The sequence below is a fragment of the Salmo salar genome, chromosome 12, assembly GCF_965601325.2.
Source record: "Salmo salar chromosome 12, fSalSal1, whole genome shotgun sequence".
Classification (NCBI taxonomy): domain Eukaryota; kingdom Metazoa; phylum Chordata; class Actinopteri; order Salmoniformes; family Salmonidae; genus Salmo; species Salmo salar.
Genome location: NC_138302.1, coordinates 97,305,826 through 97,316,271, shown reverse-complemented (window position 1 = coordinate 97,316,271; position 10,446 = coordinate 97,305,826). Strand labels below are relative to the sequence as shown.

Here is a 10,446-nt window from a genome sequence, read left to right as displayed (position 1 = left end):
CATTGACATATAGACTACATGTGTAAAATCACAGTGACATATAGACTACATGTGTCCAATCACAGTGACATATAGACTACATGTGTCCAATCACAGTGACATATAGACTACATGTGTCCAATCACAGTGACATATAGACTACATGTGTCCAATCACAGTGACATATAGACTACATGTGTCCAATCACATTGACATATAGACTACATGTGTCCAATCACATTGACATATAGACTACATGTGTCCAATCACATTGACACTCAACTACACTTCTCAAGAGATAACAATAGCCACTTGGTTAGTTGATTGATTGATTCACTGATTGATTCATTGATTTGCTTCCTGTATACAGGGTCTGCCCGGACCTCCCGGCCCACCTGGTGAGGGAGGCAAGCCCGGTGACATGGGTGTTCCAGGAGAGGGTGGAGCTGCTGGTGCCACTGGACCCAGAGTGAGTTTCATCTCCTCCACCTACAATGTTCACATAGCTAACTCCTATTATGGAGACATGGAGGAACTCATATGGAGTAATGCTGAGCAATAATATGAACCGTCCATCCCTGTCTCTGTTTGTCACCCTGTAGGGTGAGCGTGGTTTCCCAGGAGAGAGAGGAGGTGCTGGGCCTCAGGGGCTGCAGGGACCTCGTGGTCTGCCTGGAACTCCTGGAACTGACGGACCCAAGGTGAGACAAACACACTGTGGAGACCTGTCTTGTCACCTAATATTCAAGATGTTCTCTTCCCTGTGGCTCAGTTGGTAGAGCATGGTGTTTGCAACGCCAGCATGGTGTGTGCAACGCCAGGGTTGTGGGTTCGATTCCCACGGGGGGCCCGTACAAAAAACAAACAAAGAAATGCAGGAAATGTATGTATTCACTACTGTAAGTCGCTCTGGATAAGAGCGTCTGCTAAATGACTAAAATGAAAATGAAAAAAAAATGTTGGACCCTTGGCTTGTAGAATGTCACCCAAGCTGGTTGAATGTCACCCAGGCTAGTATAATGTTACCCAGGCTTGTAGAATGTCACACAGGCTTGTAGAATACCACCCAGGCTGGTAGAATGTCACCCAGGCTAGTAGAATGCCACCCAGCCTAGTAGAATGCCACCCAGCCTAGTAGAATGTCACCCAGGCTAGTAGAATGTCATCCATTCTGTAGAATGTCACCCAGCCTAGTAGAATGTCATCCAGCCTAGTAGAATGTCACCCAGCCTAGTAGAATGTCATCCAGCCTAGTAGAATGTCACCCAGCCTAGTAGAATGTCACCCAGGCTAGTAGAATGTCATCCAGGCTAGTAGAATGTCATCCAGGCTAGTAGAATGTCACCCAGGCTAGTAGAATGTCACCCAGGCTAGTAGAATGTCACCCAGGCTGGTAGAATGTCATCCAGGCTAGTAGAATGTCACCCAGGCTAATAGAATGTCACCCAGGCTAGTAGAATGTCATCCAGGGTAGTAGAATGTCACCCAGGCTAGTAAAATGTCACCCAGGCTAGTAGAATGTCACCCAGGCTAGTAGAATGTCACCCAGGCTAGTAGAATGTCATCCAGGCTATTAGAATGTCATCCAGGCTATTAGAATGTCACCCAGGCTAGTAGAATGTCACCCAGGCTAGTAGAATGTCATCCAGGGTAGTAGAATGTCACCCAGGCTAGTAAAATGTCACCCAGGCTAGTAGAATGTCACCCAGGCTAGTAGAATGTCATCCAGGGTAGTAGAATGTCACCCAGCTTATATAATTTACGTCTAGTAGAATTTGCGGTTTACTAGCTGGCCAGAATCACACTAGTAAGGGGGTGTAACTCAATATAATGTATGGTATACTCAGTGTAGTAGAAGAAGAAGATTCAACAACAACAATGTCAACTCTTTAAACAGCTCAGACCTCAGATCAAATACTGTTTGAAATAATTTAGCTGTGCTGATTGAGCATGCATATTGCAATGGAAAACTTAATTATGTCCCAAACAACCTTAGAATGGTTCTCAAATATAATATACTCTGAAACCATCCAATATCAGAAAGGAAATTACATTTTTTTAAGTTTAATGATGAAGATGTGGATACCCCTGAAGGTATCTTTTGAAATTACAATAATTACTTTCAAACATTTTTGCCCACTGGGTACAATTCTCCTTGTATTTAATGTTGTTTCTTTGAATAAATCATATCACTGTGAACAGGTCTATTTCCTCATGATGAATCATGTCCCTGTGAACAGGTCTATTTCCTCATGATGAATCATGTCACTGTGAACAGGTCTATTTCCTCATGATGAATCATGTCACTGTGAACAGGTCTATTTCCTCATGATGAATCATGTCCCTGTGAACAGGTCTATTTCCTCATGATGAATCATATCCCTGTGAACAGGTCTATTTCCTCATGATGAATCATGTCACTGTGAACAGGTCTATTTCCTCATGATGAATCATGTCACTGTGAACAGGTCTATTTCCTCATGATGAATCATGTCCCTGTGAACAGGTCTATTTCCTCATGATGAATCATGTCCCTGTGAACAGGTCTATTTCCTCATGATGAATCATGTCCCTGTGAACAGGTCTATTTCCTCATGATGAATCATGTCACTGTGAACAGGTCTATTTCCTCATGATGAATCATGTCACTGTGAACAGGTCTATTTCCTCATGATGAATCATATCCCTGTGAACAGGTCTATTTCCTCATGATGAATCATGTCCCTGTGAACAGGTCTATTTCCTCATGATGAATCATGTCACTGTGAACAGGTCTATTTCCTCATGATGAATCATGTCACTGTGAACAGGTCTATTTCCTCATGATGAATCATGTCCCTGTGAACAGGTCTATTTCCTCATGATGAATCATGTCCCTGTGAACAGGTCTATTTCCTCATGATGAATCATGTCCCTGTGAACAGGTCTATTTCCTCATGATGAATCATGTCACTGTGAACAGGTCTATTTCCTCATGATGAATCATGTCACTGTGAACAGGTCTATTTCCTCATGATGAATCATGTCCCTGTGAACAGGTCTATTTCCTCATGATGAATCATGTCACTGTGAACAGGTCTATTTCCTCATGATGAATCATGTCACTGTGAACAGGTCTATTTCCTCATGATGAATCATATCCCTGTGAACAGGTCTATTTCCTCATGATGAATCATGTCCCTGTGAACAGGTCTATTTCCTCATGATGAATCATATCCCTGTGAACAGGTCTATTTCCTCATGATGAATCATGTCCCTGTGAACAGGTCTATTTCCTCATGATGAATCATGTCCCTGTGAACAGGTCTATTTCCTCATGATGAATCATGTCACTGTGAACAGGTCTATTTCCTCATGATGAATCATGTCACTGTGAACAGGTCTATTTCCTCATGATGAATCATATCCCTGTGAACAGGTCTATTTCCTCATGATGAATCATGTCACTGTGAACAGGTCTATTTCCTCATGATGAATCATGTCCCTGTGAACAGGTCTATTTCCTCATGATGAATCATATCACTGTGAACAGGTCTATTTCCTCATGATGAATCATGTCACTGTGAACAGGTCTATTTCCTCATGATGAATCATATCCCTGTGAACAGGTCTATTTCCTCATGATGAATCATGTCACTGTGAACAGGTCTATTTCCTCATGATGAATCATATCCCTGTGAACAGGTCTATTTCCTCATGATGAATCATGTCCCTGTGAACAGGTCTATTTCCTCATGATGAATCATGTCACTGTGAACAGGTCTATTTCCTCATGATGAATCATGTCCCTGTGAACAGGTCTATTTCCTCATGATGAATCATATCACTGTGAACAGGTCTATTTCCTCATGATGAATCATGTCACTGTGAACAGGTCTATTTCCTCATGATGAATCATATCCCTGTGAACAGGTCTATTTCCTCATGATGAATCATGTCACTGTGAACAGGTCTATTTCCTCATGATGAATCATATCCCTGTGAACAGGTCTATTTCCTCATGATGAATCATGTCACTGTGAACAGGTCTATTTCCTCATGATGAATCATGTCACTGTGAACAGGTCTATTTCCTCATGATGAATCATGTCCCTGTGAACAGGTCTATTTCCTCATGATGAATCATGTCCCTGTGAACAGGTCTATTTCCTCATGATGAATCATGTCCCTGTGAACAGGTCTATTTCCTCATGATGAATCATGTCACTGTGAACAGGTCTATTTCTTCATGATGAATCATGTCACTGTGAACAGGTCTATTTCCTCATGATGAATCATATCCCTGTGAACAGGTCTATTTCCTCATGATGAATCATATCCCTGTGAACAGGTCTATTTCCTCATGATGAATCATGTCACTGTGAACAGGTCTATTTCCTCATGATGAATCATATCCCTGTGAACAGGTCTATTTCCTCATGATGAATCATGTCACTGTGAACAGGTCTATTTCCTCATGATGAATCATGTCACTGTGAACAGGTCTATTTCCTCATGATGAATCATGTCACTGTGAACAGGTCTATTTCCTCATGATGAATCATGTCACTGTGAACAGGTCTATTTCCTCATGATGAATCATGTCACTGTGAACAGGTCTATTTCCTCATGATGAATCATGTCCCTGTGAACAGGTCTATTTCCTCATGATGAATCATGTCCCTGTGAACAGGTCTATTTCCTCATGATGAATCATATCACTGTGAACAGGTCTATTTCCTCATGATGAATCATATCACTGTGAACAGGTCTATTTTCTCATGATGAATCATGTCCCTGTGAACAGGTCTATTTCCTCATGATGAATCATGTCACTGTGAACAGGTCTATTTCCTCATGATGAATCATGTCACTGTGAACAGGTCTATTTCCTCATGATGAATCATGTCCCTGTGAACAGGTCTATTTCCTCATGATGAATCATGTCACTGTGAACAGGTCTATTTCCTCATGATGAATCATGTCACTGTGAACAGGTCTATTTCCTCATGATGAATCATGTCACTGTGAACAGGTCTATTTCCTCATGATGAATCATGTCACTGTGAACAGGTCTATTTCCTCATGATGAATCATGTCACTGTGAACAGGTCTATTTCCTCATGATGAATCATGTCACTGTGAACAGGTCTATTTCCTCATGATGAATCATGTCACTGTGAACAGGTCTATTTCCTCATGATGAATCATGTCACTGTGAACAGGTCTATTTCCTCATGATGAATCATGTCACTGTGAACAGGTCTATTTCCTCATGATGAATCATGTCACTGTGAACAGGTCTATTTCCTCATGATGAATCATATCCCTGTGAACAGGTCTATTTCCTCATGATGAATCATGTCACTGTGAACAGGTCTATTTCCTCATGATGAATCATGTCCCTGTGAACAGGTCTATTTTCTCATTGTGGGGAGAATACTGTTCTGTTAAATTCCATCTATTCAATTCAATTCCATCAATTTGGTTCACACCTGAGGGACAATTATAGTTGGGCATATAATGAGACAAGTAAACAACAACATACCCTTCTGCATTCCGTTACTTTTCCTACGGTGTCCCTGCAGCTGTTGACAGTTTTTGTGTCCATTCTGTTCTGTTTTCCAGGGAGCGATCGGACCAGGTGGTGCATCGGGTGCCCAGGGACCCCCCGGTCTGCAGGGTATGCCCGGAGAGAGAGGAGCCTCGGGCATCCCCGGACCTAAGGGAGACAGAGTAAGTGGTGCCTGCTTGAGAGCAGCAGAGGAACAGTCATGTTAATGTAATGTAGCTAATGCAATGAATTGTAAGGCAATATGATTCATAATAATAATAAGCTGTGAAAGGGACGTGTACTTAGCAACAGGATCTGCTTGAGACAATAGTAACAGATGTATGTTTGGCAACAATTGATGTGATTGCATATTGAATTATATGCAGTTAGTAGTGCAATTATAATGTCATTTTTTTGTGTCCCACAGGGTGACAACGGAGAGAAGGGACCTGAGGGTGCTTCTGGCAAAGACGGCTCAAGAGTGAGTGACCATCATCCTCATCAGCCTCATCATCATCATCATCCACCGTGTCACCCAGCCCTATGACCTCACTCACTCTACCATTTAATATTCATTACATTGATGACCTCACTCACTCTACCATTTAATATTCATCACATTGATGACCTCACTCACTCTACCATTTAATATTCATCACATTGATGACCTCACTCACTCTACCATTTAATATTCAACACATTGATGACCTCACTCACTCTACAATTTAATATTCATCACATTGATGACCTCACTCACTCTACCATTTAATATTCAACACATTGATGACCTCACTCACTCTACAATTTAATATTCATCACATTGATGACCTCACTCACGCTACCATTTAATATTCATCACATTGATGACCTCACTCACTCGACCATTTAATATTCATCACATTGATGACCTCACTCACTCTACCATTTAATATTCAACACATTGATGACCTCACTCACTCTACCATTTAATATTCATCACATTGATGACCTCACTCAATCTACCATTTAATATTCATCACATTGATGACCTCACTCACTCTACCATTTAATATTCATCACATTGATGACCTCACTCACTCGACCGTTTAATAATCAATACATTTAAATATTCCCTCCAGCAATTCCATGTATACACACTACACTTAAATTGTTCATTTGTTCACGGGCATTTGTGTACAGTGAGACAACAGCAGAAGGACAGATATACTAAATATTGTACTGAAACATTTCTCTTTTCCGTCTTTTTCCGTGTCTAACTCTTATAGGGTTTGACTGGTCCCATTGGTCCTCCCGGCCCAGCTGGTCCCAACGGAGAGAAGGTGAGCAATTTGTCTTTAAACTTGTATAATAGTTAATTCATTATTTTAATGATTGTATTCGATCAGTCAGAAAAAAAACAACACACAGCCATATCATCTGTTGGGAGTTTACCTCTCACGATCTGTATGATAAAGACAGTCCATATAAGGTGTGATATATGGACTGATATCTGTATGATAAAGACAGTCCATATAAGGTGTGATATATGGACTGATATCTGTATGATAAAGACAGTCCATATAAGGTGTGATATATGGACTGATATCTGTATGATAAAGACAGTCCATATAAGGTGTGATTTATGGACTGATATCTGTATGATAAAGACAGTCCATATAAGGTGTGATTTATGGACTGATATCTGTATGATAAAGACAGTCCATATAAGGTGTGATATATGGACTGATATCTGTATGATAAAGACAGTCCATATAAGGTGTGATATATGGACTGATATCTGTATGATAAAGACAGTCCATATAAGGTGTGATTTATGGACTGATATCTGTATGATAAAGACAGTCCATATAAGGTGTGATATATGGACTGATATCTGTATGATAAAGACAGTCCATATAAGGTGTGATATATGGACTGATATCTGTATGATAAAGACAGTCCATATAAGGTGTGATTTATGGACTGATATCTGTATGATAAAGACAGTCCATATAAGGTGTGATATATGGACTGATATCTGTATGATAAAGACAGTCCATATAAGGTGTGATTTATGGACTGATATCTGTATGATAAAGACAGTCCATATAAGGTGTGATTTATGGACTGATATCTGTATGATAAAGACAGTCCATATAAGGTGTGATTTATGGACTGATATCTGTATGATAAAGACAGTCCATATAAGGTGTGATATATGGACTGATATCTGTATGATAAAGACAGTCCATATAAGGTGTGATATATGGACTGATATCTGTATGATAAAGACAGTCCATATAAGGTGTGATTTATGGACTGATATCTGTATGATAAAGACAGTCCATATAAGGTGTGATATATGGACTGATATCTGTATGATAAAGACAGTCCATATAAGGTGTGATATATGGACTGATATCTCTATGATAAAGACAGTCCATATAAGGTGTGATTTATGGACTGATATCTGTATGATAAAGACAGTCCATATAAGGTGTGATTTATGGACTGATATCTGTATGATAAAGACAGTCCATATAAGGTGTGATATATGGACTGATATCTGTATGATAAAGACAGTCCATATAAGGTGTGATTTATGGACTGATATCTGTATGATAAAGACAGTCCATATAAGGTGTGATATATAGACTGATATCTGTATGATAAAGACAGTCCATATAAGGTGTGATTTATGGACTGATATCTGTATGATAAAGACAGTCCATATAAGGTGTGATTTATGGACTGATATCTGTATGATAAAGACAGTCCATATAAGGTGTGATATATGGACTGATATCTGTATGATAAAGACAGTCCATATAAGGTGTGATATATGGACTGATATCTGTATGATAAAGACAGTCCATATAAGGTGTGATTTATGGACTGATATCTGTATGATAAAGACAGTCCATATAAGGTGTGATATATGGACTGATATCTGTATGATAAAGACAGTCCATATAAGGTGTGATATATGGACTGATATCTGTATGATAAAGACAGTCCATATAAGGTGTGATTTATGGACTGATATCTGTATGATAAAGACAGTCCATATAAGGTGTGATTTATGGACTGATATCTGTATGATAAAGACAGTCCATATAAGGTGTGATATATGGACTGATATCTGTATGATAAAGACAGTCCATATAAGGTGTGATTTATGGACTGATATCTGTATGATAAAGACAGTCCATATAAGGTGTGATATATAGACTGATATCTGTATGATAAAGACAGTCCATATAAGGTGTGATATATGGACTGATATCTGTATGATAAAGACAGTCCATATAAGGTGTGATTTATGGACTGATATCTGTATGATAAAGACAGTCCATATAAGGTGTGATTTATGGACTGATATCTGTATGATAAAGACAGTCCATATAAGGTGTGATATATGGACTGATATCTGTATGATAAAGACACTCCATATAAGGTGTGATATATGGACTGATATCTGTATGATTGACCTCTGTGACTGCCCTCTGACCTCTGTGTTTCCTCCTTTAGGGTGAATCTGGTCCATCTGGACCTTCCGGTGCTGCCGGTGCCCGTGGTGCTCCTGTAGGTACCACACACACACACACACACACACACACACACACAAATTAGGATAAAGTAAAAATGACTTGTGGTCCTGTATATATCCGTTGGTAGAACATGACGCTTGCAACGCCAGGATTGCGGGTTCGATTACCGGGGCCACCAATATCTTTAATGTATGCACACCTGAATGCAAAACGCTTTGGATAAAAGTATCTGCTAAATGGCATGTATTACATCTGAAATATATTTTTACTTTGCCTCAGCTGTCTGATTCAAGTCTTCTGCCATCTCTAGGCTACTGTATTGATCCAGAGTAGAGAATTACATTCACTCACAATCCTGTTGTCCTGCTATACTCTCCAGCTCTCAATAGAACAATTGAATTAACACAGAACTTGATACAGTACATGATACATCATTTGAAGAAGGATATGTTAGGGGATGTGGATTCTGCTCAACTTGTCCCGTCTTCTCTCCTAACAGGGAGACAGGGGTGAGACCGGACCTCCTGGGCCTGCTGGCTTCGCTGGGCCTCCTGTAAGTATCTCACCAAGGACACTGTACTGTTGATGCTCTTTCTCTCACTGTCAGTCCTACCGTCAACATCCCGGACTGCATCATTTACAGGACCGTCTCATACATTCAAATGGATGATAAAATGGATGATGACGCAAGCTGCTTGTTGTATGTTGAAGCAAGTAGCTGTCTGAGCTGTCTTTCTCCCCGTGTCTCACCCCAGGGATCTGATGGTCAGCCCGGAGCCAAGGGAGAGCAGGGAGAGGGCGGCCAGAAGGGAGACGCTGGTGCTCCTGGACCCCAGGGACCCTCTGGAGCTCCTGGACCTTCCGTAAGTTTAACTTTTTCTTGAAATTTAAAAATATCGAGGTGTTATTGGTTACCAAATATTCTGTTGGAGTTACTTACTTCACGTTTCTTCATAAAACTGACTATCAGACAATTTCCTTCATTTCAGGGACCTACTGGCGTTTCTGGACCTAAAGGTGCTCGCGGTGCTCAGGGACCCCCTGTAAGTATAAATCTCATATTGTATATTTAATTTCTGCATTGTTGTTTATATTTTTTGTCACGTTTCCATTTCATCAACAACCTCTCTCACTGACAGGGTGCCACTGGTTTCCCGGGTGCTGCCGGCAGAGTCGGACCCCCTGGTCCCAACGTAAGTACAATCACTTACAATCACTTATCAGCGATACACAACATACTCGTAAACTAGAAGTGTTCACTGTAATCTGAAGTGTTGGATTTGACTGGAATAGAAAAGGCATTGTTTTTATGTGGTTGTAACCATGTTGGTAAACATTTTCCAAAATGAAGGATCTCTTTTATGTAATTCCAAGTTTTTCCAATAGTTTCCTGATACATTTCAG

At 40.2% G+C, this 10,446-nt stretch overlaps 1 protein-coding gene across 2 annotated transcripts in view; it reads left to right on the top strand.

Annotated features, from left to right (window-relative positions):
• Positions 1–10,446, top strand: part of col2a1b (collagen, type II, alpha 1b) — an 89,998-nt gene that overhangs the window by 60,117 nt on the left and 19,435 nt on the right. For both annotated transcript variants that reach the window (XM_045691949.2, XM_045691950.2), the window contains 10 exons: positions 350–448; positions 582–680; positions 5,587–5,694; positions 5,940–5,993; positions 6,778–6,831; positions 9,023–9,076; positions 9,542–9,595; positions 9,798–9,905; positions 10,032–10,085; positions 10,182–10,235. In XM_045691949.2, the coding sequence (XP_045547905.2) occupies positions 350–448; positions 582–680; positions 5,587–5,694; positions 5,940–5,993; positions 6,778–6,831; positions 9,023–9,076; positions 9,542–9,595; positions 9,798–9,905; positions 10,032–10,085; positions 10,182–10,235 (738 nt within the window). The remainder of the gene's footprint in view (positions 1–349; positions 449–581; positions 681–5,586; positions 5,695–5,939; positions 5,994–6,777; positions 6,832–9,022; positions 9,077–9,541; positions 9,596–9,797; positions 9,906–10,031; positions 10,086–10,181; positions 10,236–10,446) is intronic.